This window comes from Hyperolius riggenbachi, chromosome 4, assembly GCF_040937935.1.
Source record: "Hyperolius riggenbachi isolate aHypRig1 chromosome 4, aHypRig1.pri, whole genome shotgun sequence".
Taxonomy (NCBI): Eukaryota; Metazoa; Chordata; class Amphibia; order Anura; family Hyperoliidae; genus Hyperolius; species Hyperolius riggenbachi.
In genome coordinates, this window is record NC_090649.1 from 241631801 (window position 1) to 241652932 (window position 21132).

The 21132-nt window shown below is 42.1% G+C and overlaps 1 protein-coding gene across 2 annotated transcripts in view; it reads right to left on the bottom strand.

The window, feature by feature from the left end:
* IMPG1 (interphotoreceptor matrix proteoglycan 1) overlaps positions 1 to 21132 on the bottom strand; it is a 538528-nt gene that overhangs the window by 378349 nt on the left and 139047 nt on the right. For both annotated transcript variants that reach the window (XM_068281513.1, XM_068281514.1), the window contains exons 4-7: positions 12238 to 12266; positions 9974 to 10044; positions 8692 to 8780; positions 5741 to 5890 (exon numbers count right to left, since the gene is read on the bottom strand). In XM_068281513.1, the coding sequence (XP_068137614.1) occupies positions 5741 to 5890; positions 8692 to 8780; positions 9974 to 10044; positions 12238 to 12266 (339 nt within the window). The remainder of the gene's footprint in view (positions 1 to 5740; positions 5891 to 8691; positions 8781 to 9973; positions 10045 to 12237; positions 12267 to 21132) is intronic.

Below are 21132 nucleotides of genomic sequence, written 5' to 3' on the forward strand. Positions count from 1 at the left end.
AGCTGGGGTAAGATTAATCTGACAAAATCTGTGTTTTCCTATATCCGTCAGTCAGAACCCCCTTTCATAAGCTGCACAGGAGACATTGTTTAGTTTGGGGATGTACATTGGGGCCTATCATATATCAGTTAAAAATGTTACCTGTCAGGACACATTATTGATCCAAATTGCCAGCATCAGACTTATATAGCTGCAATGAGCCATATCACTAATACTATATTCCATCTCTCCTCACGTCAAGAACAGCTTCACTCCAAAAAAGGTTAAAATCGCTATATAAATCTATTGGCCCTCAAAGGAACGTGTGAGCAGCAAGTACAGGCTCCTTTTATTCAGGGGATGACCCTCAAGCAGCCCCTATCCACCAGTCGCAGCCATTTCTTTCAATGTAGGAGGCTGTTGTGGATAGTCTCTTAGTCACTCATTGGACAGCAAGGTCACATGACAATTTCAACATCATGTGACCCTGCCTGATTAGTTGTGGGCCACTAGCCAATGGAACATCAATGCACATAACAGTCAAGTTCATTCATTGCAAAAAAGACAGAGCTTTCAAAAATAGTCCATTGTTCCTGTTTGCAGTGTTCTACAAAGTGTACTGTTGTAGTGTTATCTGTTTCCGCTTTACCTATAGCCCACATTGGCCCTTATCCAAATAACTTTTCTCCTGAGTTTTTTCCCAGTAGATAATTTTTCATCTAATCTACAAAATTACTTTTCATGCACAGAATGCTCCCGGCTGTGGGAGTGCAATAGAGGATGCATGCCCAGTAACCAGCTGACTTATCAGTCAGACGGATTACAGAGGGGAACAGCAGAGGAACTGCTCAGCATGGGATGATGGCGAGGGACCAGGAAGACTTCAGGTTTCAGGCCAGTTTTACACTTGATTTTTGCATTGCGGTGTGATGCGATGCTCCTGCTGCAATGAGTGTGAAAGTTTCCATACATTTCATTGCTTTTGCGACCCCTTACTGTAAAATAGGGTAACGCAATGGAGGAATTACCTGCAAGTGTGAAAAGGCCCTCAAACAAACCAAGATCTGCTTTCACTAGCTTATATTGCTGGGTTTTGTTGAATACCTTACAGCAAGTGGGCTTTCAAGTGACTCTCATGTGCCATCCTCCAATTTTCCCTACCTTGAATCCTTGATTCTCCAAGGCACTTAAAGAGGATCAAGCTTGTAAAATAGAAAACATGTAAGGTAAAGTAATATAAACCAATCTTTCAATGAAGCAATAATCGGCAGTGCCAGAGTTAGTAACTAACCAGCTCGCTCGTAAATAATTTTACTTCTGAAATTCCACCCTTCGGAGCTTCCTGAAATGTTTCTGAAGCTCTGTAGTCACTTCCAACTGCATTTCCACAGCCTGCCCCTAGCTTAGCTGACACCTATTAGATTGTGACTGCAAAGCTAAGGGCGGGTTGCAGGAACGCAGGTGAGGGTGACCACAGAGCTTCAGCAACACTTCAGGCAATACCTCCCACTGTGGTTTTTACAGGGGGCAGAGTTTCCGATGTATAATGATTTACGAGTTAGTGGGTGAGTTAGTAACCCTGACAAATTTAGGAAACCTTTAAGGCTTCATTCAAGGAGTAATTCCAATGTTCTTCATGCCAGGAGAATAATAATCCAGGAGCATAAAACAGTTAATCCAATAAGGAATTCTTGAAAAAGAGACTGACAGAATGGAAAACTAAAAGTGACTGTCGAATTCAGTAAACCCACAGAACAGACTGATCTGATGGTCATTTGTTAAAACCCATGTACAGGGGAACTCAGGCTATCCTATGACTCTCATTAAATTCCTAATCTGGCATGGACAAATTACAATTCAGTGATTTACAAGATTGGTAATTCAGTACTGAGGAAGCATATAAGACTCAAATCCTCTCATTCCATGTCTAATTTTCCTATTTCAAACAAAATAAATGAAACAACTAATGATTTAATGGCTGAAGACCAACAACTGGCAGCATTGAAGTCATACTTCATGACTGGCAAAAAATAAAACATGCCTGTTGCCTAACAGTGACAAATTGTATCCCAAACATATGTGCACAAAACTGATCAACAACTACACCAAGGCCTCAAGTGAGTAGAGAAACAGAATAAGAGCTCGGGATATCATACACTGGTTTGGAATGAGTGCCTAAATTGATAAGTGTGTGTTCAAACTTCTAAATGTATGCTTCCAGCATTGTGTTTCCATAACCAATGCATCTGAACTACATATCATCCCGACTATAGCAAAAAAATTGCATCAGATATTTCTGTACTAGACAAATCATACTCTATTCTCAAAGCAGATTTCTACAATAAATATTTAAAAACTTTCATGATATCCAGTGTAATTGAAAAACTGAAGGCAATTTTCTGCGGACACGGTATTCAGCACTTTGTAAAGCTTTTTAAGCTGCGGTCACTGAGCAAACATGTTTCGATGGCTTCAGCACAGGGTGAGCAGTATTTAGTCATAATGCATCAGATTACAAGTGAGGCAAACTCCACGCTGATTTTTCTGAATTAGACATGTACTAAGCTGTGATAACTGCTGCTAATATATGCAGAAACGTACCATGGCTTACTGCAATGTTGTTGGATCAACAGACAAGGGGTCTGTAGCTATTTTCTTTGTTCATCTGGCTTTTTTGTATTATTTCTGCACTTATAAAAGTGACTAAATAAAGTATTTTAGACTTTGTGCTAAAATTTATTTTTAAGCCAAACTACAAAAATGCAAAAAGATCATTTTTATAGCTCAGTCTGCTGGTATTATGTACAAACTTTGTATCCCATAGTAAAAACTTTGTATCCCATAGTAAGCAAAAAGGCCTTTTTTATCAGTGACAGGATCAGGCTTGACTGTTAACCCCCCCCAAAAAACAAAAACAAAAACAAAACAAACAAAAAAACACACCCAAACAAGCTATTTTACCACACTCTTAAGCCAACCTAATCTTATTTCAATCTAGAAAAGTTGGAGAAGGATTTCTATTTTTAGATGATTTGTTCTTCATTCAATATTTTTTCCTCCCCATGATCTCTGTTAGGGCTGATCGGAGTAGCTGAATTCCGAATTTGTCAAAATTCGGTGTTCCGCGGGCAAAAAAACACATTTTTTGTTCTGCTGTTTGTGTTCCAAAGGTATTTTCTATTTTTTTTCACATGGATTGGGGGTCCAGGGGACCAGGGCAGGGGATACCCTGGTCTTCTGGACTCCCCATTCATTTGAATGAATAAACACTTAGGCCCATATGCAATTCACATTTTCACCTGAGTTTTCTCCTAGGAGATAATTTTTCAACTTCAATTTAAAATAACTTTCCAGCACTTTTCAACTAAAAAAGTACCAAAAAGTTGGAGAAAAAGGACTATCAGAATTATTTTGTGTATTTTCTTGCTTTCTGGTGGCCTAAAAGGCAATTTATTGATACGTTTGAAAATATCACCTAGGAGAAAACTCAGGAGAAAAAGTTAATTGCATATGGGCCTTATTCTCTAGTGTGCCTTCCAGGGACCGGGGATTCCCTCATGGCCATTTTGTTGATGCTACTATGGGCTGAAAATGTTTTGTTTTAGAAGCCAATTTTTGCTTTCCCAGCCATTTTGTTAATGCTGTGTTTGTTGAAAATTCTTGTTTCTGAACCCAATTTTCACATTCCAAGTCTGCAATACTTATGCAGAGGCTGTCTATGGCTGTTCAGTGCTGGAAGTTCATTGGTATCGGCGGCGGCATGGGCCCTTAGAGGATACTGGCTTTGGATCACTAGTGAAAAGATAAGTATTTATTGTTAATTTATATCAATAAAGGACTTTTTTGTTGTGTATTTATTTCTTTTTTTTTTAGCTGTTTTTGGAAATGGGTAAGGGGTACATCCATACTCATTTCACCTAGGGAGGGGCCGATATCTGGTAGTCCCCTTGTTAAAAGGGACCACCAGATGCCATCCTGAACCCTCCATCACAGGGCATTGACGTCCCCACCTCCTACTGGGCCTTCTTTGCTTGTGCACCAACCCAGATGAGGGGGAGAGCCACTTGTTCATGGATTGGACAAGGGCACTGGGGGAGAGGGGGAGGCTTGGCTGTCCCTCTCTTCCAGAGCTCCCCTATACTATGGACCATGCAGACTGGTATAGCTGAGGCTGGGTGCCCCACATGGTCTGGGCTCCACATTCTGGCTATCCCGGCTTGCAATGGTGAGAGGGGTTGAATAGGCTTGGGAAGGGGGAACCCATGCTGTCTGTTTTCATGAAATGTACACAATGTGTATACAGAACTCAAATCTCATTATGCAGTACAGTGTATTTCACAGCAAAATGTGATTTTACCTATTTTTCCTATGAAATTTTATAATTGATTTTCTCAAAAGCTTTACGGTTTTAATTTCGTGACAACAGCATGTACAGGAGCTTTGTTATTAACTGTGCAAGTGGGCACTACTGACTTCTATAGTAGAATGGAACACGGTATTTGGAACATAGTATTTTCTGATTTTCGCAATTGTTTTTGGAACAGCTGAACTACAATGCAAAAATTGGAACTCAGACCTGTTTAAATTCTGAGAGCTCATCCCTAATCTCTATAATGCTAGGCACACACAATACAATGTTTTTGACAGATTAACTGTCAGAGCAAGGGGGAAGGAGGCTTCCATCGTGCAGGCTTGAATTATTTCTTGCACTGTAATTGGCCTGAGGAAGTGGGCAGGGACCCACGAAACATGTTGCCAAGTGCTTAATAAAATGTATTTATTCCATATATGAATTTGTTGTTATTGAAGTAAGCCACCTCAACCTTTTTCTATTTTAGCTGTTTTTAACACAGTTTTAATAAATATTTGGGCTACTCTTCCCCCCTTGTGCTACCCACTCTCCTTTGGGAGGGGTGTTCCATTTTGGGTAGGTGTACCCTAACCTTCACAACCAATTTGGAGTTCTTTTGCGAAGAGTGCGACCAGCGCCCATTGTATCTGGACACCCAAGTGGAGTTGGAGTCCGTGATCTCCACCTGCCTCCTGTATTTAGTTGCCCGTCTGCAACCTCCGTTTGTGAGTACAACTTTTTCCATAGAAAATCATATATTTTCCATAGAGGTGAGCGGAAAATCAATCGGAAAATCAATCAGAAATAAGATCGAACCTGTTGGAAATAGTGGATCTGACAGAAAATTGTATTGTGTGTGTACCTAGCATAAAACTACAGAAAGTTTTGTCACTTCAGACAAGTGTTTGAGATTTTCTGGTGTGAAAATCTATTGTTATTTTGGGTGTCCAACAACATTATTAATAATGTTGTAAGTGGTCCTCTGTACTGGATCCCTTCCCACCCAATTCTCTCCCACAACTCTCCATAAAATCCAACAGGCAGCATGGTCGAGAGTTGGGCAGCATGTCTGTCTTAAATTTCTACATGACATGATGATCACTAAGTATTATTGTGGGCATCAGTTATTGATTATCTTTAGATAGCTTTAGCCTAAATTTTTCATCTCACTTCAGTATCACAAAACATTTACTTGAAGTCAGAATTTGAGATTTCCTCCAGGAAGACAACTAGTTTAACTACCAGTAAATTAAATGCAACTAAAAAGTTGGTGACCAATATATTACCGTTTCTAGAATACAATCTCAAAGTAAAAATGGCAATATAGACAATGTATGTTATGTTTAGACAACTGCTAAATAGTACAGTAGACATAACATTGAACAAGTTTTTGAAATGTTCACAGCTTACCTGGAGCTGAAAATTTGAAGCCAACTCTTGGTATTCTGGTGAGTTCGGATCACTTAACTCAGCGGTGAATTGTTGGTTATTGAGGGTAACAGTGAACTCTACAGTTTGTTGCTTTGGCTGTTCTGGAACTAGGTTGGTAACTTCTGTTTCCTACACAAAAATTAATGAAAAATCGATAAAAGGAAATACATTTGAAACCATTTTTTGATCTAATGTATGGTCATAAACTTGAACAAATGCTACAGGACACTTGACCTAGGCAGCCTTTCAGTGCCAACTTGGTTGAGAACTTATTGTGTGCTTATGAAAATATATTAACCTTTGTTAATATCCACTGAATTGTTATAAAGAGAGAAAAATCCCTGGCACACATGATGAGGTTGTGAAATAAGAGTTTTGCATGCGTTGTTCACAGAACATTTTGCTTGTGTGGTTGCAAGGAAGCATTCTTTAATGCCTTGTCAGTGGCTGGACAGTGTAATGGTTAAGAGATCTGCCTTGGACATGGGAGACCTGGGTTAAAATCTCTCTTCCTATTCAGTAAGCCAGCACCTATTCAGGAAGGAATCCTTGGGCTAGACTCCCTAACACTGCTGCTGCCTACTGAGTGTGCCCTAGTGTAGGCAGCTCAAGTGCTTGGAGTCCACCAGGAGAAAAGCACAATATAAATGTTATTTGTCTTGTCTAGAAAATCAAGGTTGTATTTTTTAATAACATTCTATTTCAGTATGGTTTGCATAGCAAGTTTGTACGTCATTTTAAAGTGTACTTATCATATCAAGAAATTAACAATGGATAATTCTTTCTGTGTGCATAGTTAGCCAGTAAATGGCATCATTCTGATACAGAATATTTGTGTGCGTAATATTAGAATTTATGAAGTACCGCATTTTTCGGACTATAAGACACACTTTTTCTCCCCCAAAATTGGGGGGAAAAAGTCCCTGCGTCTTATAGTCCAAATGTGTCCCCTAACACCACATGCAGAAAGCGCAGCGGAAGGACTTACCTATCAGCGCGCTCCATTGGGCTCCTTAGAGCAGGCCACTCCATGGCATGGCGATCCAGGCATCTCAGCATGGCGGTTGTCCTCGGAACTCCTTGTGCTGGTGGCGGTTGGAGCAGAAGATCAGTGATCCACCTGGCTGCAGTGGCTGTAATTAATGTCCCCATGCTGGCGGCGGTGAGGCAGAAGAGCGGCGATCCACGTGGCTGGATTAAGGATTGAGTCAGCAGCAGTCATTAATGTTCCCGTGAGGCAGAACAGCGGCGATCCACGTGGCTGCAGCCACTGTCATTAGTGTCCCCATGCTGTCGGCGGTGAGGCAGAAGAGTGACGATCCACATGGCTGCAGCGGCTGTAATGAGTACCGATGCCTTTGTACTTCCTTGTTTACCGGCGCCCCCTCATGACCACGTGCATCACACATCATGAGGGGGCACCGGTAAACAAAGAACCACAAAGTCATGTCAGGAACCGGCCCCGCGGCACGCCTGCAAATACGGTTCCCGACTGCGGGTTTGACCAGATCGAGAGGGGAGCAGCCTTAGTCGAGCTACAACAAGGCTGTCGCCCTCAAACACTTCTCACTGCTACCACTAGCTGCCGCCAGACACTTCCACTCTGCTGTCCAGTAATCTGCACGCAATCAGCGTTTTCGTATTCGGGTCAGCTTTGCGCTTTAGGCCGAATACGGGAACGCCACACACACACAGTACAATCGTACAGTAGCACAGCACAATCAGGCACTGACTTGTAATGCAAGCTACACTGCAGTCTCTCCTTCTAGGCTATGAGTGTTAGTTTAGTACAGCAGGATCGTCACTCTTCTGCCTCACTGCCACCAGCATGGGGACACTAATGACAGCGGCTGCAGTCACGTGGACCGCCGCTCTTCTGCCTCACTGCCGCCAGCACGGGGACACTAATGACAGCCGCTGACTCAATCCTTAATCCAGCCACGTGGATCGCTGCTCTTCTGCCTCAGCGCCGCCAGCATGGGGACATTAATGACAGCTGCTGCAGCCAGGTGGATCACTGATCTTCTGCTCCAACTGCCGCCAGCACAGGTACATTAATTACAGCCACTGCAGCCAGGTGGATCACTGATCTTCTCCAACCGCCTCCAGTACTGGGAGTTCGGAAGCCCCCGGTATGCTGATCATGCTGCTTGAAAAGGACAGAGAGTGCCTGGATGGACACCTGGATAGGTGAGATCATTCACTTTGCAGCTGTTATGTTTAGTTAGTGTAGCTGGTGGGGTAGGCAGGGGTTAGTTTGATGTAGTGCAGTGTTACTAGTAAGGCAGCAGGGGTGGTGTAGTGTAGTGTAGTAACTGCTTGTGACTTCAAGGACTAGTGTAATGTAGTGTAGTGCAAGGTTACTAGTGGGGCAACAGGGGTAGGTTAGAGTAGTGTAGTAACTGATGTGGTCATCAGGGATAAGTGTTACGTAGTATAGCGCAATGTTACTCATGGGGCATCAGGGGTTAGTGTAGGGTACTTAGTCTGGCTGGTGAGGGCAGCAGGGGTTTGTGTAGCTGGGCATGGAAGCTTAGACAGGGAAAGCTTGTGGGAAAAAGGTCTACAAGACACCCATGCATTATAGATGCACCAGGTTTAGTATATATATTTTTTTTCCTGGTTTTTGTCCTCTAAACCTAGGTGCGTCTTATAGTCCGAAAAATACGGGTATCTAAATGCTGTTTAAAGCAGGAAGGTTACATAGAAGTACTTATAGAGAAGTTTAGAGAATAAGGATTAAACATTTCTATTTTTCATATTTATTAATTTAATTGGTAACATTAAAAATAGAATATTGATCAAATGTATTTGCATTTATTTATAAAATGTAATTATTAGTACAAAAATACATTTTATTATGTGGCGCATGTTATATGTTACAGTTTTCACCATATTGGACTGCTCTGCTACTGAAAACACCAAGGTACCTTTAAAAACGGCTTTGTGTCATTGATGATTTCATTGAAGATTGTATCACTTGAAGTAACAGGAGACACAGACTCAAGATGAGAAAAGCCTGTAAGATAAAAGCAACAAAGTCACTGAAATTCGCTTTGTCCACTCCTATTTGCTGTGTCCTTGCCAACTTTTGGAAAATGTAATAAAACTATATTAAAATCCTATCTTTCAGGTTTCATTTGTCCTCTCTCTTATTAAGCAACCTCATCCTGCTTTATATCAAACTTTTTTTCTCATCTATGTGTCCCCAAGCATTTTGATGAGCTTTGTCTTTATATTTTTTTTTTTAGTTGCCATGTAAGATGTTGTTTTTATATTTTTTATCTTACAGCAAAATTACTGCACCTGTTTGGTCTTCTTCAAGATTTTTGATTCAGGAATAAAATGTGTCTTGGAATTTACTAACACAATAAAAAGCATAAGTATTGAAAATTTATTAGAATACATTTTTCAAACTAAACAACGGGGCTCTTAATTGATTAATATATATACTGTTTATGTGTGCCTATGTAACACCCCAATTATGTATTTAAAAACCTACTGTAGTAGATAAAAAATTATGTATAGTCTTAAAAAGTTACATGGTCCGGGACAACTGAATTCGATGTTTCTACAACTCTCTCCAGGCCAGCTATCTTGTACCTCAAATATATACAACTACTGTACTGTACCGTATTTTAAGGGCAATTGTACACTCTTTCCCTTATTTTGGCTGTTTTCTGATTGCAGTACTAAACATTACCTTACCTACTTCAGTTGCCCAGATTGAGATTGCTACACAAAGGACTACTCTTTTTTTCATTACATTTTTGGTGTTTTCTTTTGTACTACGTAAACATTTTCTAGAATAATATGTCAGTACAAAAAGTCATTTACCAAATTAACCAGCTCAGCTCAGAAGAACAATATTAGTGGTCGTAGAATTACAGTAACAGTAAAAAAAGATCAAAAAGAAACAACACCATGAACTGGTTAAATAACTGGTTAAAGCTTAACTAATGTGGAGGACTGAAACCAGTTTTGCATGTGCTGTACCTAGCCTGTCTGTCACTGCATTCACATTACCACCAGTAGCATGCCTCACATTCATGTGACTAATAGGTCTGATTTGTCAAAACATCTTTTTAAACTAAAACTGCTATATTCTACCTTGCAGTGCATTGGTGGTACCGCATTAAAGGAATAAAGTAAATCCATTTTGAATATGAATTTGATTGTTAAGAAAACTGGAGAACTATTCTATCAGCTTACCAGTTGTAAACACAGGAGGTACTTCAATAATTATTGGTGCTGAAGTCTGTTCCTTAGGTAGTTCTTCTTTCCTAGAAAAAATAAATAAAAAAACTACATAAAAGGCAGTAATTAGATTCAGTTAATCATCACTAGGCAACAGGTAAGCAACATGATTTTTTTCTATGGAGGGGGTAGGAGGGACAACACCTGATGATGCAGCCTCTATGTTGTGCATTACATGTGGAATATTCAAACATTTATTGCCACAACACATGCACTGTATGAATAGCAAAATAATGAGAAAGAAAGAAAGAAAGAAAGAAAGAAAGAAAGAAAGAAAGAAAGAAAGAAAGAAAGAAAGAAAGAAAGAAAGACAAAGAAAAAGAGAAAGAAAGAAAAAGAGAGAAATGAGACTTCCATGCTTCAACAATGGTCTGTTGCTAGGGGATTTTATCAGAATCAGAATCATTTTATTTTGCCAAGCATGACTGGGTCAAGCCCGGAATTGGGTTTGGCACAATGGAGCGGTACATAGAAAGAAAGAAAAACGTTAGAATGACTACCTCATACTCAAATATAGACATACACAAATATACAATCATACAATCAGCATTAGATATACATATAGCTCAGTATTCCTCTTTCAAAAACACACTGCTGAAGACTGCCGCTCCTATGCAGGTGGTAGGGCGCTGATAGAGGGTGGTAGAATATTAAGGGATTTCAGGAGGCTAACGGCCATCGGGAAGAAAGAGTTCTTGTGTCTGGTGGTCTTGGTGGGGATAGCCCGGAGTCTCCGACCCAGTGGAAGTGGGGTGAAAAAACAGTGGCCTGGGTGAGAGAGGTCACTTGCGATCCTCAGTGCCCTGGTTCGCAGTCTTGTGTTATACAGGTGGTCAAGTGGGAGCAGAGGTCTCACAATGATCCTCTCCGCCGACCTAATGATCCTCTGTAATTTGTGCCTGTTGCTGGTGGTGGCTCCCACATACCAGACCAAGATGGCGGAGCAGAGGATGGATTCAATGGTGGCAGCGTAAAAGCATGTTAGAATCTCCTGCGCCATGCCGAACTTCCGCAGTTGGTGGAGGAAGAAGAGTCTCTGCTGGTCTCTCCATTGGGTTGACGTGATGTTGACCCTCCAACTGAGATCGCTGGAGATGGTGGTGCCCAGCAGGTGAGCGCAGGGTACTCTGGCCACCTCGGTGCCATCAAATATCTATATCTATACCAGGGTAAAGGATTTAGGTAAAATCCTCAAGCCAAACTGAAGTAAGAGTGTGTGTGTGTGTGTGTGTATATGTGTGTGTGTGTGTGTGTGTGTGTGTGTGTGTGTGTGTGTGTGTGTGTGTGTGTGTGTGTGTGTGTGTGTGTGTGTGTGTGTGTGTGTGTTGTACTATAAATTCCAAAGCAAGTTTAATCACCTCAAAAGAGTATGAGGGAGGGAAGTAGACAGCAAGTATCAGAAGTGGTACATTATAGATGAAGCTGTGCATACTAATAAACAACTTCAAACTTCAGAGTCAATCACATTATTGATAAAGTGGAACTGCATCCGTTTAGTGACAAGCAAGGAGACACCTCTGGACTGGGATGTGATGGTGGAGTGGTATGCCCAGCCAACCCGGGGACAACGGAAAGATAATGGGAGACTCCCATCCAGGTGTGTCTCCTGCAAGGCAATGACGGTCACAGATTGTTTATAATAAAATTCAAGGAGACTGTCCTCTTTACCTTATCATGAAGACCTCTAACGCTCCATGTCAAACAGGACAAGGAAGCGTGGGAGGGCTGAGTAGGCAAAGCCATCACATATTGTATGCTCTATGATAAATTAAGGCAATGGTAGCCTGGCGGGGCAAAAACGTAACAAATAAAAACAGAAACACCCTGCTCATACCCCAGAACAGAGGGCCTGAGCTTGTACCTAGTATAAACAAAAGTTAATATACAGTTGCATAGTCTGTCCAGACCTGGCTATCTCTGGGCATAAACTGAAGACAGTCTCTTTAGGTGTAAAGGAACCATCTCATGGGACAACAAAGCGGATGTCATATATTATGTCCATGTGGCTTCATATGTACCCCAAACTGGCAATAAATTAGAATGCATTCACCATAAAATAGTACATGTTTACATATTCCACAGCATAAGAATTCTACAACTTGAATATCATAGTTTATCAATTTCAGCTTATAATAAAAAATGCCAAGCTTTAGAAATAAACAGAGCCTCTTAATTACATTTTACTTATATGCTTTACAATATTTTTTATAGGCACTTACTTTTCAGTGATTTTCTTCTCTTTAACTCTCTAATAAACAAAGAAATAACAGTTTATTTATACTTCATTAGTTTCTAAACTTCTAAAGGCATAAAGAAATGTAAGCAAGGCACATGAATTTTACCTTGGTTAACTGAAATTGCACTTCAATTAAATAGCTTTGAAAGTGATTAGAATTTGTTAATGTATACATTGTTCTCATTATGTACGTGAGTGCAATGATGCACTAAAATATTATTACATACTGTAACTATAAAAACATAAACATGTCTTTTCTGAGCATTAAAGTGAAATTACACTGTTTAAAAATACCATTACCATGGTTGACGACAACAATGACTACTACTACTACTACTACTGCTGCTACTACTACTACTACTACTACTACTACTACTACTACTACTACTACTACTACTACTACTACTACTACTACTACTACTACTACTACTACTACTACTTTTTATATAGTGCCTTCATCTTCTATGATGCTTTACAAAATAAGAAATACGGTAAATACGGGTGGGTAACACACACAAATATACATAGAAATACATCAGTGGAGATGGCCCAAACAGTTCGCCGGCGAACAGTTCCTGGCGAACATGGGCTGTTTCCCATTTGCATTTACCATAATTTTTATTAGTAAAAAAATTTAATTTTTCTATTTTTTTACATCAATGTCACTGGCCAAATTTAGCGTTTAATAGCAAAACCCCCAAATGTGCTAATTTTCATGGTATGTTAAGAAGGACAGTGGGAACAAGAAGACTTTTTTTTCAAAAAGACCTTATAGTTTTTGAGAAAATAAATTTTAAAGTTCTTGTGCTGAATGTGGGAAATGTGGGGAATGTGGGGAATACACCAAATTTGTAGGGTATGTTAAGGAGGATAGTGGGAACAATATGGAAAAAAATTCAGAAAGACCTAATAGTTTTTGAGAAAACTGATGGTAAAGCTAGAGGAAAAAAGTAGCAAAGTTACTGCAGTAAAATCACAGATAATGTATTAACATGTATATAAATGTATTTTTCTTTTATATATGTTCAGAGTGTGAGAAATATAAAAAAACAATGACGTGGGTTCCCCCCTCCCAAGCCTCCTAAACCCCTTGTCCCCCATGCAGAGCCCTGGCCATGTGGAGCTTCGCACCCTTAGCTATACCAGCCAAGCCCTCTACCCCGGAGCCCTTGTCCAATTCATGGACATGGGGCTCTTCCCCACCTCTGGTGCCCTAGAAGGAGGTGGGGGGTTAAATGAAAAAAAAAATACAACCACGAGTTAAGTATTTTATTATTCTTAATTAACCATAAATACTTTCCTTTACCTTTAAAAAACATTCCCACGCCAAAATTCTCAGAAAAGTCCCACACCAATATCCTCTATCTTGTGACCTTGATTAAAGATCTCCTCTGCTCCATGCACCCACCACCACGTACCACCACTCCCACTCTAGTATAGCTAGAACAAAAAGCATCTTTAAATTTTGGCTTCAAGGCTCCCCATTGGTCTATTAACAGACCAATGAGGATCAGGAGGATCTTCATTGATCTGTTATTAAGCCAATGGGGAGCCTTGGAGCCAAAATTTAAAGATGCTTTTTGCTCTAGCTATGCTCAGTATAGCTAGAACCCTGCTCCATCCTCCTGTGTGGCTCCTGCTCTCCTACCCACCCACTGCACCTATAGCGCCCTCCCACGCTGTCACCCTTGCGCACCCATAGCAACCTGATATCACCTGGGGCACCAAAGGTGGGGAAGAATCCCTAGTCCATGGATTGGACAAGGGCTCTGGGGGAGGCTTGGCATCTCTCTACTCTGGAATTCCCCCATACCATGGACCATGCGGGCTGGTATAGCTCAGAGTGTGAAGCCCATGTGGCTGGGACTCTGCATTCTGGCTATCCCAGCCTGCATGGGGGACAAGGGGTTAAAGAGGCTTGAGAGGGGGGGGGGGCACACTCTGAAGATTTATATACATGTTAATACATTATCTGTCATTTTACCAGTAACTTTGCTACTTTTTCCCTCTAAATTTAACATTGATTTTCTCAAAAACTATAAGGTATTTTTTAAATAAAAATGTTTGTTTTGTTCCCACTGTCCTTCTTAACATACCATGAAAATTTGGTGTTTCTAGCATGTTCGGGGGCTTTGCTATTAACGGCTAAAGTCGACAACCATTACAAATTTCCCACACTCTGCACAAGAACTTTAAAATCGATTTTCTCAAAAACAATAAGGTCTTTTTGAAAAAAAATTGTTTTCCTCTTGTTCCTAATGTCCTCTCTAACATCCTGCAAATTTGGTGTTTCTAGCATGTATGGGGATTTTGCTATTAACCGCTATATATATAGGTAGAAAAAAACAACGTTTTGTAAAAAATAATACCTTTTAATGGCTAACTAATAGAGTTAAATGATGCAAGCTTTCTGGGATCTAGTCCCCTTCTTCAGGCATATTTCCAGATATAAGCTGAAGTAAAACACTGATGCAGATAAATGGTAAGCATGAAGATGACAGTTGTGCTGGTTCGTGTTTACCATTTATCTGCATCAGTGTTTTACTTCAGCTTACATCTGGAAATATGCCTGAAGAAAGGGACTAGGTCCCAGAAGCTTGCATCATTTAACTCTATTAGTTAGCCATTAAAAGGTATTATTTTTTACAAAACATTGTTTTTTTCTACCTATATAATTTGTTTGGCTAACACGGTACAAAAACTTTTTTGCTACTATTAACCGCTAAAAATTGGCAGCCATTTGCCTGCGATTTAAGTCTATGGAGCCCTCCATGAACAGCCAGTTTGCAAACATTTGCTGTAAATTCACAAAATTTGATGTTTGCTACATCACTATACATCGATAACAAATAAAAAGTACAGGTAGTCCCAGACTTACGAACGCCCGACCTATAAACAATCCACCGATATGAACGCCTGCTGATCCGCTGCGATGATGTCACGATGTGGGGAATACCTGTTCTGCTGTCCATTCCTTGTGCAGAGTAGGTGCAGTGGAAGCCGCATCAGTGACGTCTCACCTGTTACATGGTGGTGAAATGTCTAATTGTGCTACCTGGCCCGTCCTCTCTCCCTCCACTTTTCCCCCAGCGGCTTCTCTTGCGTTATGTAATGATGCAATCTGGAGGAGCTGCCTCCTGACTGTGTCCTCGCGCCATGCAAGAGGAGCCAGTGAAGGGAGAGAGGACGTGCCGTGCAGCTTCCGGGTAGTGTTGGGCGAACACCTAGATGTTCGGGTTTGCGAACGTTCGCCGAACATCGCCGCGATGTTCGGGTGTTCGCGCCAAACTCCGAACATAATGGAAGTCAATGGGGACCTGAACTTTCGTGCATTGTAAAGCTTCCTTACATGCTACATACCCCAAATTTGCAGGGTATGTGCACCTTGGGAGTGGGTACAAGAGGAAAAAAAATATTTGAAAAAGAGCTTATAGTTTTTGAGAAAATTGATTGTAAATTTTCAAAGGAAAAACTGTCTTTTAAATGTGGAAAATGTCATGTTTCTTTGCACAGGTAACATGCTTTTTGTCGCCATGCAGTCATAAATGTAATACAGAGAAGAGGTTCCAGGAAAAGGGACCGGTAACGCTAACCCAGCACAAGCAGCAGAACACGTGATGGAACAGGAGGAGGCACAGGAGGAGAAGGCCACGCTTTTTGAGACACAACATCCCAGGCCTTGCATGAGGACAAATAGCGTGCGGATATAGCAATGCTTTTTGTCGCCATGCAGTCATAAATGTAATAAAGATGAGAGGTTCAATAAACAGGGACCGGCAACGCTAACCCAGCAGCAGCAGCAGCACACGTGATGGAACAGGAGGAGGCGCAGGAGGAGAAGGCCACGCTTTTTGAGACGCAATCCAGGCCTTGCGTGGCTGAGCGAGCAGTGTACTACTGTTCCCAGCAGACACAGAGTGGCAGTAAACACAATGCTATATAGTGTGGCTGAGCGAGGTACACAGAGTGGCAGTAAACACAATGCTATATAGTGTGGCTGAGCGAGCAGTGTACTTCTGTTCCCAGCAGACACAGAGTGGCAGTAAACACAATGTTATATAGTGTGGCTGAGCGAGGTACACAGAGTGGCAGTAAACACAATGCTATATAGTGTGGCTGAGCGAGCAGTGTACTACTGTTCCCAGCAGACACAGAGTGGCAGTAAACACAATGCTATATAGTGTGGCTGAGCGAGGTACACAGAGTGGCAGTAAACACAATGCTATATAGTGTGGCTGAGCGAGCAGTGTACTACTGTTCCCAGCAGACACAGAGTGGCAGTAAACACAATGCTATATAGTGTGGCTGAGCGAGGTACACAGAGTGGCAGTAAACACAATGCTATATAGTGTGGCTGAGCGAGCGGTGTACTACTGTTCCCAGCAGCGACACACAATGACTGGGGGGACCCTGGCTAGCGTGGCTGGAGCGCGAACTACCCTGCCTGCCTACCCAAAGCTAAACCTACAGACAAATGGCGGAGATATGACGTGGTTCGGGTATTTATTTACCCGAACCACGTGACAGTTCGGCCAATCAGAGCGCGTTCGGGTCCGAGCCACGTGACCCGTTCGGCCAATCACAGCGCTAGCCGAACGTTCGGGGAACGTTCGGCCATGCGCTCTTAGTTCGGCCATGCGCTCTTAGTTCGGCCATGCTCGAACATCACCCGAACAGGGTGATGTTCTGCAGAACCCGAACAGTGGTGAACACTGTTCGCCCAACACTACTTCCGGGCAGCACAGTTAGACATTTCACCACCATGTAACAGGTTAGACGCAACTGATGCGGCTTCCGCTGCACCTACTCTGCTTAAAGCAGGGTGTGTCAAACTCAAATAGACCGTGGGCTGAAACTAAAAACTTAGACCAAATCCAGGGCCAACAATCATATTTACCAAAAAATTGTTCACATTTAGAACTTTGATACACTGGGCTGTATGATTATAGCAGCCAGAACTTGTGGGCGTCCCTCTTGGCGCTGCTAGGTAGCATGTGATGCTTTGCTCTGCTGCTCCAGCATTAGATCCAGGATGAATGGCTCCGTTAGTGTCCTGTGAGTTGTCGCATGCACAACTGACAGAGCCATCCATCCCAGATCTAATGCTGAAGTAGCATAACATGCTACCTACCAGCATCCAGTCAGTTAAGAGTGAAACACACACGCTCTGGCTACTATAATCATACAGCCCACTCACTGTGTACTAGATTAGACTGTTCCTTTTGGCCACCTTTGCCAGTCTCAGGCAGTGCTGTACTTTCTCTTTTTTTATGCTGAGAGACATGTCACCTGTCCCATCAGTGTTCCTCCATGCTGGCCCTCTTTTTTTAGTTTGGTGTGTAGCAATATCCTGTGTACAAAGTCACACATCACATAGATCCCTGTAACACAGGGGGCATTCTGGATTTGATGAGGTGTTGTAAGGGGAGATATTGTGGAGCTGTTCCTTTAAGCCACTGAGAAGTGGTATAGAAATCTGCATAGATGGGAGAAGGGGATGTTCTGCAGAGTAGACAGGCAGCGAGTGAGTACTTACTCTCAGGCAGAGACCGTCAGAGAGGGAACTCATCTAACAGAAGCCGGCCACTGCTTTTCCTATAATTAGAAAATTCAGATGGCAGACCTGCAGCACTGGGCTGAATGTGAAGAACCTGCTGCTGGAGGGATGATGATGAACCAGCAGAGTAAGCAGCACTGAAGATGAGCTCCTGATTCTATACAAATTATACCTTGTAATGAGCAAATTGGAGGACACCACAAAAGCAAGGAACAGACATACAGACAGAATGAAAAACTAAAGACATGGACTAAACAATTTTAAACAAGGACATCCAGACAAAAGAAAAGAAAAAAAACAAGCTTATGGAGTAACAACAAGCAGACTGCTAAAGAGACCCCTGCCGTGCCCTCAGAGAGATAACAGAAATCCAGAGGAACAGAACACAAGCCCTCTCCAAGGTAAGGGCCTTCTGCCATACAACCGCATAAACTGCATAAACTTGTCAATACATTATAATAGAAAGACAAAGATATAAAATAAGAAAAGTACTGTGATAATGGAAAGGCAAAGGCAAAGCAGCATAGACAAGACTGAAGCCTCAGAGACAGAAGGCAGAGCCAGCAGGAGGTCAGAAACCTTAAAGATAACATATTCACAAGGAACAAAGAAGGATCAAAGGAAGGCAATAAAGAAATCAGTATTGAAAGCCAGCGCAGATAATTTGTACACAGATTATAACGAACAAGGGAACAAAACTAATTAATATTATATACAGTCAGAACATATCTTCGCATGGCACAAGGCATTCTGTGGACACTACAAAGATATTACAATTGTGGACATCAACCAGGATGGGGACACAGGCAGGCAAATCAGAACTCAGGATGATGACTCCCCCCAGCAGACAGCATTAACCATCAGTGTTTATAACAGTGGAACCATTTTGATCCAAGGTGCTAAATGCAGACTGGAGGAATTTGAGAAGCTCTTCTCCCATATCAGAGAGCAGCAGGAAACTATAAAACCATAAATAACCCTGCTACACAAAAATGTGAGGATCCATCTACAAAACAGGGAGAACAATTCCCCCCCCCCCCCCAGAGACTCTCAAACACACCCCTCCCTGGAGACCCTCAGAGACTGTCTGTCTAATCTAGAGAGAGACTTCACCCTCTTAAGAGAACAGTATCAAAGAAGCCAAGGTGTGAAAAATGCAAATGACCAACTGAGAGAAGAACTAGCCAGGCTGAAATCTGAGCACACTGAAGCTCTGTGTGATATCAAAGCATCTCTTCAACAACCACAGGAGGAGAATTCACAGCTTAAGAAGGAGATCCGGAAAATACAGATATTAAATCAGCCAAAAGAAGAGGTGACAACAAAATGTACAAAGGTTCCCACAAGTCCTGCGCTGATTGAGGACTGCACTGTACACCACACACAAGATACAGTAAACACCAACGACCACCACAGCCAGCTGGACCCCTCCCAAAATGCTACCAACACAGCCTAACTCAACACCCTAGAGCCCAGCCACAGCCAGCCAAACCCCTCCCCAAATGCTGCCAAGACTGCCTTGCCCAAGCCAAAACACCAAGCAAATGGCTCCTATAAACCTCGCAGTCCTGACATTGTGCTGATTATAGACTCTAATGGGACATACCTGGACATAAAGAGACTCTTTCAAGGGAAGAATGTCATTAAAATCACCTGCTCAACTATTGAACAAGTAGCAGGGGTCATTAATGAGCCCTATTTCACTGACCCAAAACATCTCATCCTGCACACCGGCACCAATGACATTACACAAAACACCATAGACCAAGAAACCATCACATACAAATTGTCACAAATTGCAAAAAGGGCACAGCTGAAATTCCCCAATACAAAGATTATCCTCTCTTCCCTGCTCCCAAGAAAATACATTCCTCACCAGACAATCCAACAAATTAACTCAGAGCTGGCCTCCAGTCTCAGATCCTCACCAGGCATACAACTGGCACAGCACACCACAATCTCAGCTCACCACCATCTGTACAACAACTAGCACCTTAGCAAACAAGGAGTCAGCCTCCTTGCAAAGGAGTTTAAGGACATGGTACTTAATAGACCTCAGAGACCCCAAGAAAGACCTAATCCAACACACAGATGGCAAACTCCAATAAAGTGTTACCAAAGAGAGCCCTCACAAACACGACAAATGCTGAGGAAACCGCCTGCCCCACAATGGCAACACGGAGGAAGGGAGGGCAGAAACACGGCGGAAATCAGGACTTTGTGTAGCACTTTATATAGTATACTGATGCGACACCCCGATAATATTGAGTCCTATGACAATCCCTGCTCATTACAAGGTATATAGACTAAAAATGACATCCCTTATCATCAGTAGCTGGAACATTCAAGGGCTGAATGCCTCAGCTTTTGGATGCAAAACAAATGATCCAGACTTTAAAAAGAGACTTGAAAACATTGATATTCAAATCCTCCTGGAGACATGGACCCGGGCAGAGGATGAATCTCTTGCACCCATGGGATACAGGAAATTCTCTGTATTTTCACAGAAAAACAAGAACGTTAAACAGGGCCGCCGTTCAGGGGGCATACTAATCTGGTACAAGGAGGAGCTTACAGAGCACATCAAAGCAATCAAACGAGGAGACAGCCACATCTGGATCAAAATAAACAGCTTCATCCTCACCTCTCAGTCTGACATGTACCTGTGGGCAGCATACATCCCCCCAACAGAGTCCCCTTACTACAAGCCTGACATCTATGAGATCCTACAAAGAGAAGCCAGCCACTTCCAGTCTCAGGGCAGAGTACTCATCTATGGAGACCTTAACGCCAGAACAGGCACAGAGAAGGACTATCTGACCTCTGAGGGAAACACATACATACTTGGAGGAGAGAGCTATTACCAGGAACCAATGCAGACAGCAAGAAACAGCTATGACAAGACAGTAAACAAAAGCGGGAAAGCCCTGTTGAACTTGTGTCGGAGCCTCGGCCTATACATTATGAATGAGCGAACCAGGGGTGACTCTCTTGAGAGATTCACTATGAACTCACACATAGGCAGCAGTGTGGTAGATTATGCTGTCACAGACACAGATCCCATAAACATCAATGCCCTCATAGTCACCCCTGAAACACACCTGTCAGACCACAGCCAAATCCTGCTGTACCTGAAATCCACCGACAAACCAACCACACAGCAGCCTCACCAGACCGGTCTCTACAAGCTACCACCACCCTTCAAATTACCCAAACAGTCTGCCACCGAATACACCAACATGACCAAAACTGCCAAAATCCAAGAACTGCTGACAAACTTTTATAACAACCCATATGAACCAAACCAACAAGGTGTCAGCC